Here is an 18016-nt window from a genome sequence, read left to right as displayed (position 1 = left end):
ACTAAAATTCAGTAACCAATGTTTAAAAAGCACCATTACTGCTTATTAGTAAATATATTATATATTACATATAATATATATAAAAGCCTCCATATTCAACATCTATGCAAAAATATTTTAACCATAGTAATTACTCAGTAGTGTTACTGGACTTTTACATTTCCCTTAAAGGGTAGACAGGTTCAAAAATGCTATGGATTGGACATCAGGTATTTGTCTATTAATAACAATAACCTTGTGTGAACCCTCTCTTCATTCCAGCTTCTACATTCATCCCCAGCCTCCATCTCCCATCTGGGGCTTAATGTCTGCACCAAAGCAAATGCAAATAGGAGAAACTTTAAAGTTGTAAAGCTACCACATTCATTCTCTCTCTTCCCAATTTGCTAAAACAACACATGTATTTATTTTCTTGGTTTCTTACTTCCTGTCATAACAAAATAGTGGTCATCATCTTCCTTTTTCTTTGCAGTTGGTTTTTTCTCTCCACTGTCTGCTCCCCTAAGAGATGAGGGTGGTTTCCTGGATGGAGCTGGGGCCTTGCCACTTATTGGAGGCCTTCTAGCTGAACACTGGCCCTTACTGGCTGTCTGTGCTGACTTGGCTGCAGTTTGCATTTGGGCAGCAGACTGGGGAACACTCACAATGGACAGGGGAGTTCGGCTGGGAGACTTTGAGGAACTCAGGTCTGTCTTCTGGTGAGCGCTTTTACTCTGTGGATGCTTTTTGGCAACTGAAACTGTACTCTTATCATTTGATTTTTGCGTTACTTTTGCAGAAGAAAGTGAGGACACAGAAACTGGATGATCTGAGCGTAAGGCTGATTTTATCTTCTGTCCTGGGATCACCCCTGCCCGGGGGGTTCCATTAGATGGCGGAGACTGTATTCCTACACCCACAGCTGTGGTTTTGGAACTGGATTTTGTCATTTTTGCAGGGGACTGAAAAGAAGGAGAAGGGTTCGGTCTTACATGCATATTTGCTTTAGGTAGCTTTGGACACTTTGATGATGAATTTGTAGGTGCCTCATCTTTGGAAGAAATATGATTGTGCTTCAAGTTCCCTGGTTCTGTTCTTCCAGAGCATTTACTTGGTAAAAGTATAGACTTGGGCGGACCTCCTGACTTCTGGGCTAGAGTAGTCTTGGCCTTGGGAGTGTTGGAGAAGGTGACACATTTTCTCAAAGATTCAGATGCACAAGGTGCCGAGCGAGATAGAGCTGGTGAAGTGCTTTGACCTAGTGGATTTAAAGGAGCAAGGGAAGAGGACACACTGCCAGAGGATGGATGGGGTTTCTTTGTTAGGCCCCTGGAAGACTTGAGCTTGAGATGTGAAGAGGCTGCTGGAGAAGCCGGAAATTTAGGACGGACGGATAGAGAACTTGGATTACCTTTTACAGAAGATACAGACTGGGCTACACCCGGCTGATGCGCCTGCTTTTCCTTGTTCTTTGGAGTACCGAGTGGCATGCCTGGTTTTAAATTTTGCTTCTGAAATGTGTTAACTGCTGACAGAGGGTTCATTTCAGGAGGCGGAGGTGTTCTGGCACTTGAATCAGGGACAGTATCATTGGAAACTCCTTTTTGAAACGCTAAAATTTTTTGTTCCAGTGTAGCAAACTGTAATATTCGGCAGGGATCATATTTGAGCAAAAATCCTTGCAGAGTATCCCAGCCTCCACCAACGCGGACCATGACATGTTTTCCATGAAGCATCTACCCCCAAAAGAAAAGAAGCAAGAAAGTGATAAAATAGTGATGTTTATAGTTGTAACATGGTAGCAATCACATGTGTAAAGTATCTATGGCCTATAAAAAAGAAAGTGACAAAACAGTGACATTTATAGTTGTAGCCTGGTAGCAATCACACGTGTAAAGTATCTGTGGCCTATCACATATCCTAAATTTCCAAATTATTAATTTAAACAAACTACAAGAGAGCTGGGTACCAGTGGCTCATACCTGTTATATCAGGAAGCTGAGAATTGAGCATCACAGTTTGAAGCCAACCCAGGCAAGAAAGTCTGTGAGACTCTTATCTCCAGTTAACCACCAGAAAACCAGAAGTGAAGTTGTGGTTTAAAGTGTTAGAGTGCTAGCCTTGAATATTAAAGCTCAGAGACATTGCCCAGGCACTGAGTTCAAGCCCCATGACTGACAAACAAACAAAACAAAAAACAACCTCTTTTAATTGCTATATTAGAAAGAGAAACTGAGACCAAAAAAAAAAAAAAAACCCTCAAATAACCGGGTGCTAGTGGCTGGCACCTATAATCCTAGCTACTCAGGAGGCTGAGATCTGAGGATCACAGTTCAAAGCCAGCCTGGGGCAGGAAAGTCCATGAGACTCTTATCTCCAATAAACCATAAGAAAACCAGAAGTGGTGCTGTGGCTCAAGTGGTAAAGCCTTGAGCTGAATTGCTGAGGGACAGTGCCCAGGCCCAGAGTTCAAGCCTCATGATCAACCAAAAGAAAAAGCCTCAAATATGGGGTTAGAAGAGATGGGGGAGAACAATGGAAGGGGTGACACTGATCAAAGTGCATTGTCCACATAAAAATGACATGTTGAATTGAAACCATCTTTGTACAACTACCTAAAGATAATAAAGACATAAAATAAAAATATATGAAATATATAATAAAAGATGCAAATAATAAAAATATTAAAAATAAATTTTAAAATGCTTCAAAGGAAAAAAGTTAAGAAATAAAAACAATTCAATTAGTACTTTATAATTTAATAACTTTTCCTATGCATTAAAACTGATATAATTTATTTATTCTTCCCCGCAGATAGAAAAACTATTGTCCTGAGAAATTAAGGAATTTGGGCCTGGGCTCCCAAATGCAATAGGTTGGCCTGAATCCAATGGCACTTTTGTAGGTTTAGACATGGTTTGCTTAATCCAATACAGCCCAAGTTTAGTCTACTGAGCTGATAAATGACTTCTGTATACCATCACTATGTCATACTGCCTTAAAAACAACTAAGAGAAACCCCATGTGGGTATTTTTCTTTGAGTTGCATAGGGATGAGAATAGTACAACAGCATATATGTGTGTGTGTGTCCACATGCAGATGTGTGTGTGTATATGTATGTTATAAACAGTAGTTTTTCTGTTTTATTTTCATACTATGGTTATTGATCTTATCAGAAGTTTCACTTTGTTTCTTTTTATGGTGATGATGGAAAACTAGTTTTTTAAGAAAAATCTGAAAAATGGAGTAAATTACCTGAGGTGTATGAACTTGCTTTCCCCCATTATGTTCAACATCTAAAGAACCTTAGCTGACCCTGAAATAGCTGATGTTAAACTTCTACATGTTTAGCGTATATTAAACTCTACATACTCATGAAATCACCTATTCTTCCTACCTAGGAAAATCCAATTAATGGCATCCTCTAGTTCAATTTCTTTAGAAAATAAAAGGTAAAAAAAATGTAGTAGGGAAAGCAACAAGCCTAATTCCGTAACAAAATCTGTGTTTATATAGACTGTAAATAGCAGACTTACCCGAATAAAAAGAATTTTATCCCCTAGTCGGTACCGTCCTTCAGATAAGTACTCAATAGAAAAACGGTGAGAACAGCTGCAGGGCGGGTCTTCAGCAATGTGTTTAACCTCAAATTAAAAAAAGAGAACAAAAGCTCGTGACTGCTAGAAATTGTGTTCGGTGACACAAGGAAATGGTAATTGACAAGGAAATAAATCTCCAAGATAAAAATTCAAAGGTGGTTTAACTATTCAAGAATTCTTTTCTTGTTCCAATACTGGATCATATGGTGCTAAAACTAACAACACTGAGTGATGGAATCTAGGTCACTCTCTCAATCTGTCCAGGTAAAAATCAATTTTGAAATCAAACCATTGGCAAAAGTCTGTAAATATGTAGGACAGTGAAGGTATTTCAAAATACATGTTTCAGGAAACATGAGATCGTTATTAAGTTTGACTTAAGCCTGAATATATATGTGTCAAAATCAAAGATGGCAATCAGGAAAAGGCCAAGTAGGAATTTTCACTTTCCCTTCACACAGTGCTATACCAATATTAGGGGTGAAAAATATACTGAGATTTGTTCAGTGTCACAGTTTCTAAAAAGGCAGACACAAAGCTGGTGTTAGTGGCTCATGCCTCTAATCATAGCTTCTCAGATGGTAGAGAGCTGGAGAATTGTGGTTCAAAGGAAGCCCATGCAGAAAAAAAAATGAGATTCTGTCTTCAATTAACTAGCAAAATGCCTGACTAGAGGTGTGGCTCTAAGGCTAAAGCACCAATCATGAGCAAGAAAGCTAAGTAACATCTCAATAGCCTGAGTTCCTGGATATACCACATGCATAGACAAATCCATGTTCCTATCAATTCATCCATAATCAAATAAAATTCTTAAAGTTTTCAGTTCAAAGACATTTTTCTAAAAATAGTAAAGAGTCTGCTCCTAAAAAGTCTATAAAATATATGGGAGAAAGGGGAAACCCTATTTCCAAACCTCATGAATTTTTTTGTTTTTTTTTTGTTTGTTTTTGGTCGGTCATGGGGCTTGAACTCTGGGCTTGGGCGCTGTCCCTCAGCTCTTCAGCTCAAGGCGAGCGCTCTACCACTTGAGCTACAGCGCCACTTCCGGTTTTCTGGCGGTTTATTGGAGATAGGAGTCTCACAGTCTCTCTTGCCCGGGCTGGCTTTGAACCGCGATCCTCAGATCTCAGCCTCCTGAGTAGCTAGGATTACAGGCGTGAGCCACCAGCGCCCTCATGAATTTTTTTATTGGATAAACAACAACTTAAACTGGTAAAACTACAGTAAATAGAAAAATTCATTAATTCTATATTTCAAATACAGAAAATAAAATGCATTGATTAAATGAATATATACTTATATTAAAGTATCTTCTTTTTTTAACTGTACATGAGCAAGGTAATGAGTACATTTCTTATCAAGCATTGTTGCCCCCTCCTTTGTTTTTCCCCTACCATCCCTTCCCTCCCTTCTCCATTAAGTAGACCCCCCCCCAGCTAAAGTTGTAAAGTTCAGTTTTTTACATAGTATCTGTATATTTCATTGTTGCAATGTATCCCTACTGAAACAATTAGTTTTTTTCCATTCCCCTCCCCAAATTATACCAACATCAAATACAGTGAAAACAGGGGTTATACTGTGGGGGAGAGACATACAAAGTAACAAAAAAATCACCTTATAAATATGTTAGAAACAATAGCAAGTATCTTTGACTGGAACTTATTTACATATTTGCCGCTATAGAAAGTATTTAATTTCCCTAAAAGTAGTTTTGAAAATGCAATCATCAATATTTTTCTTAGTTACTTGTCACACAGAGTATAATTAAACAAATTTATTTGGCTGAATTTATGCATGATGTTTAAAAAAGTTTCTTCAGATACACTCAATTTAGATGAACACCAAATGTATGTTATTTGACTGCCTTAATTATCTACCCAAAATTAATGGACAATTGTGGATTTTCCAGGGCCTGGGAAGAAAAGTGTAGGTTTTGTTTATTTTTCTAGATTGTTCAAATCAACATATAATGTGTTTATAAACAACTAGTCTGATTTCCACAAGTCATTCAATGAAGTTTGTCTAGTTCACAGCCTGGAAATAGGTGCATAGTATAGACACATCTATACACACACATATAAGATGGCTAAAAGTAAACTGAAATCAGGTAAAGAGTTTACAGTTGCTAACACCATGGTAATACTTAGTTAACTAAAGTAATGTGGAAGAAGATACTTCTTTTAGTCTTTGCTTTCTTTAAAAATTTTGTAAGTATATAGAATTTTAGTTGTTTACCTGACAGGACCCTAACAATGAATCATGTTAACACTTTTTAAATGCTTATAAGTAATTTGTATGTTAAGCACTTCTGGAAAGTGCTATAAAGCTTTTAATAAATAGTAAGCAATAAATAGCAGTAAGCAATTCACTTATACTATAGTTTCAGCAAAAGATTAAGAGCTTAATCAATGTAATTTTACTCATTTCTACACAATGACCAGGTAAAGATAAGAAACCCTCAGGCTGTGATCCACCATCTGATAAAGCTGTATATATTCTGCCACTCTCTAATAAAACAAACTCCATCAACTCCTCCCCTCACAAGTTTTCTTCCTCCTGTATTCTCCAAGTATCAGTTTTATCTGATGAACTTAAGATATAACCTTTCCCTCACACATCCATTATTAACTTCTATAACTTCTACTTCCTACATCTGGCCATATTTGGGTTTTTTTGCTTCATTCCTCTTTACTACTGCTTAAATCCATGCTCTCAGTTTATGCTTGGATCATTACCATAAAATCTATGGGATTTCAGCTACCATAGTCGAAAGTGTAGCAATTACTTACCGCTTCATGTAGTTCTTCATGATGACAGCATGATTTTGGAATGCTGATGGACTCTTCGGGCCCAGAGGTATTAAGCAAGGTTTCTTCTAATTCAATTTCTTTCTCAAGTTTTACTAATACTGGTGGCTCAACCCCATACCTGAAAACAAACCAGGAATCTGGTCATTCAAGTAAAACTGACCCACACCCCTATTTTATTTTTTACAGCAAAGTCTGCCTGACTTTCTTCTACCAATGTTTTACTGGGACATCTGGAAATGCTTTTAAGTGCCACAATTTCTTATCACCATATTATAGCATGTTTACAGATAACAGACGTTTCCAATATCATTCCTGGTACCCTGGTATCCTTCCTGATAAGAAAAGTTGGTGAAGCAAGTCAGGTGTAAACAGAGCCCTGCCTTCTTATGAGAGCCACTTTGTGTTTGGAAGACTTTCTTCGCCTAAAACTGCCTTAGAACTACAGCTCTTCCTTTATCCCTAATTTGAAAAACTTAAGTAACCATTTAATGTTTAATATTAAGTGAAGGTAAGTTATATGGAGAAAACAACTGTTGACACCTGTTCATGCAACAGAACAAAATAAAAAAAAAACACACACAGATAAAATAGGAAACTTGGAAAGGAAATTTCAATAAAGAGCCATTTTTCACTTATAAAAAACAGCGTTCCAAACTAAAATTAAATACCCTTATAATTGTTTTTGACATGGAAATCCTGAAATATTGTGGAATACATACCTTGACACAATTCGACCAATTTCAAGAAGACAAAGATACACCTGCCTTGGATCTTTGTGTAAAACTGTAGAAAATGAGAGATATGTTGTAAAGAGCAGAATTATATTAAGTAATATACTTGCAGCATGAGCTTACATGGTTAGAAAATACATTTTTGTCTTTACATATTGTTATCCATTTGTAAATTTTTAACAAAACTGGATAGCAAAGAGGATGAAGATTGACCATTAGGTACTTGTATAGCATTTTAGGTCCTAACAATCTAAGGGCTTGGTAGCATTAACTTATTTCTATTTCATACTTCAATAGATAATACTGCTAGAAGAGATATACAATCAATTTTACACAAAACAATCACAGACTAGGTACGAGTATCTTCCTTGAACTTGGCAAAAGCAGGAGGGAACACTTCCTAACTTATTCTATGATGCTATCATTACCCTGACACCGAAGCCAGAAGCCACATGAAGAACATCATATGCCAACAACAACAAAAAGCCAGTACTCATTGCTAGTAGAAACCCTTGAGACATACACTGTCAAACACAATCTAGCAACATATAGGAAGATTTATATATCACGATCAAGTAGGACTTATACAATAGAATGCAATGTTAGTTCAACCCAAATAATACACCATTAATAGAACAAAGGGGAAAAACATAAAAGAATCAGACAAAATATAACACCCTTTCAGGATTAAAAAAATACTCAACAAACTATTTAATTGTGTCAATCCAACACAAAGACACCTTTGAAAAACTTGTTACTAATATTATTCTTTATTATATATAACTTATTAGTTTTCTTTCCAAGGAAAAGATAAAGGTAAGGACATCTTCTCTGACCACTTGTTTTTTTTTTTTTGTCGGTCGTGGGGCCTGAACTCTGGGCCTGGGCGCTGTCCCTCAGCTCTTCAGCTCAAGGCGAGCGCTCTACCACTTGAGCTACAGCACCACTTCCTTCTCTGACCACTTGTATTGATCAGTGTACTGGAGGGTCCCCTATAAAGCATTTATACAAGGAAAACAAAAGGAATCCAGATTGGAAAAGATGAAGATAAACTATCTTTACTCAAACACTACATATGTAAAACCCTAAAGAACATATACATGAAACTTTAATAATTTCAACAACAGCAACACACAAAAATTAGTTACATGTATTAGAAATGAGTAATGTGAAAATGAAATTTTTTAAAGGTTCTATTTATAACATCAAAGAGAATAAGATACAATGCTTATAACACCAAAAGCTATCAAACATTATTAAAGGAAATAAAAGTACTTATATAGACATCCATTCCATAAATTAGAAGACAATATTGTCCAAACGACAACATTCCCCTACACTGAGCTAGAGTTCCAATGTGATCCTTATCAAAATTCCAACAGCCTTTTCTTCTAGAAGGGATAAGGTGATGCTAAAATTAATATGGAATTGCAATGGGTAAAAAATAGTAAAACCAATCTCGAAAAGGAAAAATGTTTGGCATACTCACACTTCTCAACTTCAAAAACTATTGAAAGCTACGAAAATCAAATAGTGTACTATTGGCATAGAGATAGATGCACAGAACAATGGGTTGGAAGGGAATGTCCAAAAATAGGTTCAATTGTTTTCAACAAGACAATCCAATGGACAAAGAAAAGAGTTTTCTTAACAAATGACAATGGGGCAGATGGGCATCTACATGCAAAGAATGTGTGTGAACCTCCGTGTCACACCAGCTACCAAGGTAAAACTAGACCAAAGCTTTTAATATTCACAGCTGAAATTGCAAAAATTCTAGTAAGAATACAGGTAAACATCTACATGACTGTGATGAGGTAATAGTTTTTATAGATGATGAGAAAAGTCACAGCAAAGAAAGAAAATAGATAAATTAAGATTTACTCATTCAAAATTGAAGTTTTATTCAGCAATTGATACTACCAAGAAAGGAAAAAACAATACAAGGACCGAATAAAATGTTTGCAAATCAATCTAAAAGCCAGGCACTGGTGGCTCACGCCTAATCCTAGCTACTCAGGAGGTTGAGGTTTGAGGATCATGGTTCAAAGCCAGCCTAGGCAGGAAAGTCTATGAGACTCTAATTAAACAACCAGAAAACCAGAAGTGGTACTGTGGCTCAAAGTGGTAGAGCACTAGCCTTGACCAAAGAAGCTCACGGCCAGCCCTCATGCCCTGAGTTCAAGCCCCATGATCACTACCACCACCAATAATAATAATAATATAATAAAGGCCAAATGTCTAGAATATACAAAAACCCTTGCAAGTCAATTAACAATGATAAGTGATATAACTGTTTTAAAAAGCAAAAGTTTTAGAAAATTATTTCTTCAAAGAAGATAAACAAGTAGCCACACATGAAAAGATGCTGCTGAATGTCATTAAAGAAATGCAAATCAAGCCCACACTATGATACCAATTCATATCACCAGGATGGTTGTAAGAAAAATAAACAAAAACAGTACTGACAATAATGAGTATAGACAGTGATATGAAGAAACTGGAACACTTGTGCATTGCTGGAGAGAATGTAAAATGGTCAGCGGCTGGGAAATTATTTGGTCTTCAAAACAATAAACATAGAACTATCATATGACCCAGCAGTTCCATTCCTAGGTATGTACCTGAGAGAATTAAAAACATGCAGTCACGTAAATACTTGCACAGAAATATTCATAGCAGCATTATTTTTAATAGTCAAAACTAGAAACCATCCAAATGTCCATCATCTGATAAATGGATTAAAAAACGTAGTTTATCTATACAATAGCATGTTATTCAGCCGTAAAATGGAATAGAATGCTGTTATAGAATATAAAATGAATGAGCTACTAAAAGCCAGGTGAAAGGAGTCAGGCACACAGGAACACTTATTATACCATTCTATTCTATGAAATGTCCTGAATATGCAAATTCCCCCAAAAGAAAGTAGACGGTGGTTGTTAAGTTTTGAGAATAGAATCACTGGGGCTGTTAGGAGGTATGAAATTTATAAAGCGACAGGAATGTTCTGGAATTAGAGAATGCTGATAATTGTACAACATACTTAGTATGCTACAATCCACCATACTGGATATTTTTGTACTTTTTTATTGTAAAAATACTGTACAGAGGGGTTACAGTTACTTGAGCAAGGTAATGAGTACATTTCCTATTGAGCATTGTTACCTCCTCCTTTGTTTTTCCCCTACCATCCCTTCCCTCCCAGCTCCACAACTACCCGCCCCATACAGTACATTTTTAAATTAGGAATTTTTATGTGACGCATATCTTGATCTTTTTATAATTTTTTTAAAGAAAATCCAATGCATTTAAAATGGCTAACATTATAAATCTCATTAGGAGTACTTTACAATAAAAAGTAAAAATGATCTTCAAAGAATCACAATAAAAAATAACAGAAGGAAAAAGATGAGAGATTCTGTTTATAAGAACAGAAAAGGACTAATGATAAAAAAAAACTCATGCTAAATAATTTACCTTTATGGGCTGGTTGGTACAGTGAAGATCTTGGAAATATCTTAAGATAGTCTACTTGTTTCTTAAAATTGCTTTGAGTTTCTAGAAAAATGTAAAAAATACTAAGAACCCCTCCCCCCTTTTTTTGTCGGTCGTGGGGCTTGAACTCTGGGCTTGGGCACTATCCCTCAGCATTTCAGCTCAAGGCAAGCGCTCTACCACTTGAGCCACAGCGAGACTTCCTGTTTTCTAGTGGTTTATTGGAGAAAAGAGTCTGAGTTTCCTGCCTGGGCTGGCTTTGAACCGTGATCCTCAGATCTCACCCTCCTGAGTAGCTAGGATTACAGGCGTGAGCCACTGGTACCGGGATAACAACCCTTTCTTTATGTAACTAATTATCCCCTGCCTTTCCATCCACCCCATTTGTCATCTTTACAATAAAGATACAAAAAAAGAAGCCTTTCTTTAGAAGATCTTTACAGAATAAAAGTACTAGTTCTTCCGCTCAATGTCTAGAAATAAATGATTGGTATTTCCCATACTTTCTGTAGTTACAGTAACCTTTAGGAGAGTTGCAAGATGTATTTTACTGATGAGAGATATTCACAACAATCTTAGATCTTTTCAGAAATAGTAACTTAGAAGCTACAGCTTTCAAAGCATTTCCCCTTCCCATTGACTCCTAGAAGCTGGATGTTTCTTTAAATCAACTACTGTATCAGTAATGATCAGCACATCTGGATTTAAAGCAAGGTGCAATATGAAGGGAAAAACAGAAGCCTGGCACTTTATTCCACACTATACTAGATAGGATTATCTGGAGACACAACAAACAGGTGGCAGTTTATCCAGAGAGCAGGCAATAAGGGTGTGTACCATCAGTGCAGATTAAAGAAACTATAATCAAACCAATCAAAAGTCAGTACTATAATCAAACCAATCAAAAGTCAGTTTGTTTTATGTTATCATCACAAGCCAGCAGTAATCCACAAAGTCACTGACACAACTTCTCTCAGTAAAGGCAGACACCCTTGGTCCCACCCCTGGTCCCACCCTTGTAAGTGACTGCTCTCATCGCAGAACACACACACACACACACACACACACACACACACACACACACACACACACACACTCTCTAGATAAATAAACCAATTAGCTACTATGTTAGTCATTATACAGATGTTTCTGTTGACTTGAAGGAAATGAGAAAATATGTCAACAAATTTTTCAGTAAAGCAAGACTTTTAAAATGAATTGTCAAAAACAATCAATTTTGATACCCAAATTGGCAGCTGTTGTTTACAAGATAAGTCTAAACACTATAAGTAAACCTCATTTGGCTTTCTGTTATTTCTGAAATGATCTGATTAATGAGAAATCACTTGTAATTCAGACTTGGTCGAGTAAATCTTGGGGAAAACATTAATTAGTAAGGCATTTGTCCAGAACCTTTTAGCAGGCAACTCTTTCAACATATAAAATACCTTTATAGCATTCTAATTACATAAAATCTTACCATAAATGAAAAGCCGAATGTATTTGATTTACTATCTGATTCCTCAACTGTTTCACATAGGATTAAAGAATGTTTCTAAGAAACCAAGATACATGACATTCTGAGGCATTAAGTTGTAAAGAAAAATGAGAAGCCAGGAATACAAATGTACAATGTAAGTACAATGACAGCAACAACACTTACCCAAGCCTTCAGACTCAAAGAGGTAAGTCTCATCCACCCCGATGTGACGACACCAGTGAAGGAAGTTGGCAGTATTGTCTCTGGCAAAGAACGAACCTGATGCAGCATCTTTCTTACAAGGTACTTTTCCCATTGGAAAATCCTGGGGAAGATGGAAGGATGATTTTTAAAAATGCATCAAGGAATCTTGTTTCTGGTATTCATTTAAGTTTTACAAAGTAAATGTTCACTGAATCAAATGTAACTAAAAAGCAGTGTACAGCTTTAGGGGGAAAAAGAAGATACCATCAAAAATGATTTTATTTCACTTTAATACACTCCAGAAACTGAGTCTTAGGAGAACAATCTGATCAAAAGGAGTAGTACAATCATACTTCTCTAATCAATTTCTTTCCAAAAATGACACAATAATCGTAATTATAATTAAATATGACAGCCTACTAACTCTAAAGTACATCTCTATGGTTTTGTCTTCTAGCAGTTAATTCAAACACAAAATGACTGCTATGTTTAAGTTAACAAGCATACTTATTTCTGCTTACTTCCCTAACATACACATTCTTTATAAAGAGAGTCCTGAGGTTCTACAAGGGACTGTGAAAGACAGAAGTAGCTCCTCATTCTTGATTCAGGTTCTTTGAATCTGACACCTAATTATTTTGCTATCTGCCCAAGGCTGGGGCAGAGAGGTTTTGCTTAAATTTTACTTAGAAAGACAATTTATGAAAGTAATTTTTTGGTGCAGTAAGTATAGTACATGAGTCTCTATGCCTCATTTCAGTTCCTCTTTCCCAAGGGATAACCACTATTACCACATTCACATATATCCTTCCTGTTGCCATTGTTTTCCAAGACTAAAATAGCCTGTGAGATTTTTCTGTGTATATATTACTAAATACAGCATATATGATCATAATAACAACAATCAAATATTGCAGCAACATACAAACAATATCAAACAAAATCTTCTCACCAATATTTTGATATTTCTATGCATAGCTATATACATAGCTGTGCCCATGAAATGACTCATAAACATACTAACATACAATTTGATTTGTGGGTATGCACATGTATACTTAGCAATAGATTGTAGGCATCTTTTAGTGTTGAAAACAACAAATTTAAGTAAACTACTATTTCTAATAAACATAATATTTCAATGTGTTTAGGTAGTATAATTAATTTTTTAACAATTTCTCTATTGATAAATACTGATGCACATTTAGAGTGTTCCTAATGGGTTTTTGTTAGTTTTTGTCGGTTGTGGGGCTTGAACTCAGGGTCTGGGCGCTCTCCTTGAACATTTTTGTTAAAGGAGAGCACTCTACCACTTTGAGCCACAGCCCCACTTCAGATTTTTGAGTGGTTAATTGGAGATAAGAGTCTCATGGATTTTCCTGCCTTGGCTGGCTTTGAACCATAATCCTCAGATCTCAGCTTCCTAAGTAACTAGGATTACAGGTGTGAGCCACTGGGGTCCCACTTGTTCCTAAGTTTTTATACTATCATTTTTGTTAACTTGTGATTTCTTACTATATATTTCTAGAAGTAGAGAATTTCATGTATCAAAGGGACATACTTTATTTCAGAATAAGACAGATGTATAGGGGCTGGGAAGGTGGCTCAGTGGTAGAGCGCTTGCCTTGCATGCATGGGGCCCTGGGTTCGATTCCTCAGCACCACATAAGCAAAAAGAAAAAAGCCGGAAGTGGTACTGTGGCTCAAGTGGTAGAGCGCTAGCCTTGAGCTGAAGAGCTGAGGGACAGCGCCAGGCCCAGAAGCTCAGGCCCCACGATTGAACCCCCCCCCCAAAAAAAAGAGACAGATCTATAGCCAGGTGCCGGTGGTTCACACCTGTAATCCTAGCTACACAGGAGACTGAGAGCTGAGAATCACAGTTCAAAGCCAGTCCAGGCAGGAAAGTCTGTGAGACTCTAATTTCCAAGAATTACTAGAAAACCGGAAGTGATGCTGTGCTCAAGTGGAAGAGCACTAGCCTTGAGCTGAAGAGCTGAGGGACTGCACCGATGCCCAGAGTTCAAGCCCCACAAAAGACAAAAAAAAAAAAAATGATGTCTATGTTTGTATATACATGTGTGTATATATCACTCACTGCCCCCAGAATGTTGATACTAATTTGTGTTTCCATTAATAGTATGAATGCTCAGACTCCAAACTCTTGAAAACATTAACATTTGATAAAAATAAAGAAAACCTGGTCTTGCCCTGATAGGAAAATCCATGAGACTCTTATCTCCAGGTAACCACCAGAAAACCAGAAGTGGTGCTATGGCATAAAGTGGTAGAGCACAAGCCTTGAGTGAAAAAGCTCAGAGACAGTGCCCCAGCCCCACAGTCAAGCCTCACAACCAAAAAAGAAAAAGAAAGAGCTAGCTATTGGATACCCACAATGCACTGATCTATACTACATACATAGTAGATATCACCTAGCCATTATTACATTTAATCTCAATGAACACATAAATTACATAAGGCAAAGGTCAATATCTCTATTTTACAAATAACATTTCTCTTAATGCTCCAAAAGATAAAGTAAAATTTTCAAAATCACATAGCCAGTTGTGAGGTGGAAATTTACAGCCTTGTCCAGCTGATAAGAGATAGATATGACCAATTAATTTATGCCAAGATATACCATCATTGTTACTAACCTCTGCTTCTTCAGAGTTGCATGATTTTACCATATTTTGAAGAACATTGATTAGTTGGCACAACAGTACTCCATTATCCAATTCTTCCAATAACCTTTCTGCTTTAATTTCAATATCTAAAAACAAATATTAAAGTTAAGATTCTTCTAGAATTCCAATAAATTGGTGAAAAGTGAATTAAAACACAATCATGTTACAGCTAGAAAACTAAACAAATATCAGATCAGACTCTAAATGTTCACTCTTAAAAGACATACTTAAAACAAAGGTCAAGTTAAATTGAAGACAACGAAGATCAAAAAGTATCTGTTATGTACAGGAAAAAAATTCAGAAAACTGACATTCATTTTATTTTTATCTTAGATAAAATAAATTCACTGTCTATTAATGCTGCTTGCACCAGGAAAATGAGTCTCAACACATAAAATTTATGTTGTTGCAATTTAAGATACCTCAACAAATGGCCAGGGAATACCAACTACTGTTCTACATTTAAAGTGAATTTTTAAAAATTCAGAGATCCATCATATTTTCTAGAGTAATAAATACACCAAACACTTTCCAACCCTAAATTTCTTTCTGGGTATCATATGCACCTACTCCTCAACATTTCAGAAACAGTAATCATTTTAACTACAGTCTATATCCTCAGGATCTTGTGGTTTATCCAGGAGGGACAGGGACGGTGGTAATCAGTAAAAACAAACAAACAAAATAAAAATTAAAATAATAAAACAGACATCTTAGAATTCTTTTTCAAAAAAGGCTTCAATATTAACAAATCTGTTGATCACTTAAAGCTATCAGCCAAGGCAGTTAAATATCAAATCTCCTACAATTTAAGATCCAAGATTCAAGGAAATCAGAGATTTCTCCAACTACACAGAATGTAAGCTTGATGAGAACTAGGACCATTAATATTTCACTACACTACTATGCCTGGCATCTAGAACAAAAATTCCTCAACAAAAAGTAAGGCTTTCAAGAAATGTTTATTGGTAATTGTGAGTTTATTTGCAAGCCTCACCTAGCAGACCAGATAACCAAATAGACAGATCCTCTTGCATAGGCAACAGAGTGGCTTCATGCCTCACAGCTATCCATTCATCATACTGACAAACATCAGCCAATCCTGGTCCATGTCTGGGAGTCAGAGGACTCCGTGGACTCAGAGGCAGATCCTCCCCAAACCATACCTAGAAAGAACAGCAACAAGTGAAAGAAGGTAACCTCTGTTAAATATCACCACAGTCCATATTTAAATGATGAAATATAAATCATATGCAATATACATGAATACAAACCTACAACATCTCAAAGAAAATACATAAATGAGAATAACACTGAGTCTCGATACTTGAAATGTTTTCAATTTTCAATACCTCAATCGATGTAAGTGAAACCCTGATATTTTAGGCTTTGTGAGCCAATAAGCAAAACTGAGACTGTTGTATGGGTTACTTAGATAACAATCATTTTACAGTGTGAAACCCATGTTTAGCTTGGAGCCATATGAAATCACATGGCAGACTAACTTTGCTTCATGGACTGTAGTTTTCCACCTCTTTATTTTAAATCAAATGTTTAGAACTATTTTTTTAAAGGTAACATTGTAATAATGATTGAAAGTTTACAAATGCTATTTATGCATTCATTCATTCAACAAATGTTCATTCGCTATACACTGCCTCCATCATCAACCATCCCTTTGTACTCCTTCTTTCTTATTAAGAACAGAATGGAACAGAAAAATCAGGGGAGGTAATGGGAGAAGTTCTATGTATACCAAAGGAAAGAAATAAAAAGGACAGCAAAACAGTACAGCAAATACCAACTCTGGAAATCACTCAAGATTATTCTGGCATGTCTCATTACCCCCCAGCTCACCTCCAAAAAAAATAAACAAAAAACAGTCTCCAAAATGTCATGTTTTAACACCTTTTTGTATGTTAAACACAGTCATTTATAAAGCATATGTACACATAACTAAAAATTTATATTTTTAAATATATACTAAATTATAGCAAGGAAAAACACACAAAAATACTCTGCTTCTTTTCCCAATGATATCTTTTAAGATTTTTTTTTATTCTTTCAAATAATAGAAATAAAATCTTAGAATTTAAATCTCTTTGAAACCACAAAATCACAATATAGTATTCTTGTAATTAAAATGAGATGTTAGAAAAGCAAGTGTCACAGAAACATATCATGGTAAATTTTACCTTTTATTAATTTGATTATATTAATTCATAATTTATACACGTTTATACATATATACACATTCCAAGAGGTATGTTTATGTGTGTGTGTGCGTACGTGTGTGTGTACACGCACATGTGCTCATGTATGTATTCCAAGAAAACTACTTACTTGAATTGCAGGCTGCATGGTCATATATACTGAATGAAACTGCTACTCTGAAAATGGAACAAAACATTAATATTGTAGACAATGTCAGCTTTCCTGGCCCTCAAACCCCCATGTTTCACAATTCAGGAAAGTGCTCTACTGTTTTCATAAACCTAAAACTTTCTCCGCTAGCTGGAATAGTCTGATTAGAGAAGAACTCAATAATGATTCCTTACTTCTTACTTTATAAGGGAACTGCTCACTTGAAAGAGGAAAGTCTGAACCATACTGTAATACATTGTTTCTGGCACTAGTATCAAAGTAATCCTTGAAGCATCTGGCCAGTAAACTAGAATTAACAACAAAGCTTGTTTCATATGAAAGTCTCCTTGATTCTTCTTTTCCTCTGTAACATGGTGCAAAAATAAAGTGAAATAAATAGCACACAAAACTCATACTGAAATTCAAGCATTTTTATCTCATCTTCATAAAGATCATAAAAGGACATATGGACTTTGTACAAACACACAAGACAAACCACAATTTTATTCTGTTATACCACAAGATAATACAGATAACTATCAATAAACTGTGAAACAAAAATACTCAGTGCCTTCTTATAATAATTTTAAGACACAAAAACAAAGGGAACAGCGATTTTAGTTCCAAAGCACCATTTATAAAGTCTTCACAGAGAAAAACACTTTA

General features: G+C 35.9%; 1 protein-coding gene across 1 annotated transcript; it reads right to left on the bottom strand.

Annotated features, from left to right (window-relative positions):
• Positions 1-404: 404 nt before the first annotated feature.
• Positions 405-17367, bottom strand: Gas2l3 (growth arrest-specific 2 like 3). The gene is made up of 8 exons (XM_013020638.1): positions 17330-17367; positions 15984-16152; positions 14957-15072; positions 12282-12423; positions 7109-7172; positions 6369-6507; positions 3517-3624; positions 405-1715 (listed from the first exon to the last, which is right to left on the bottom strand). Exons 1-8 carry the CDS (start codon positions 17351-17353, stop codon positions 405-407), a joined length of 2073 nt encoding a protein of 690 aa, XP_012876092.1. The 5' UTR covers positions 17354-17367.
• Positions 17368-18016: the final 649 nt, after the last annotated feature.

This window comes from Dipodomys ordii, unplaced genomic scaffold, assembly GCF_000151885.1.
Source record: "Dipodomys ordii isolate 6190 unplaced genomic scaffold, Dord_2.0 Scaffold3, whole genome shotgun sequence".
Lineage (NCBI taxonomy): Eukaryota > Metazoa > Chordata > Mammalia > Rodentia > Heteromyidae > Dipodomys > Dipodomys ordii.
The sequence above is the reverse complement of the archived record's forward strand: the minus strand, read 5'-3'. Positions and strand labels throughout refer to the sequence as shown.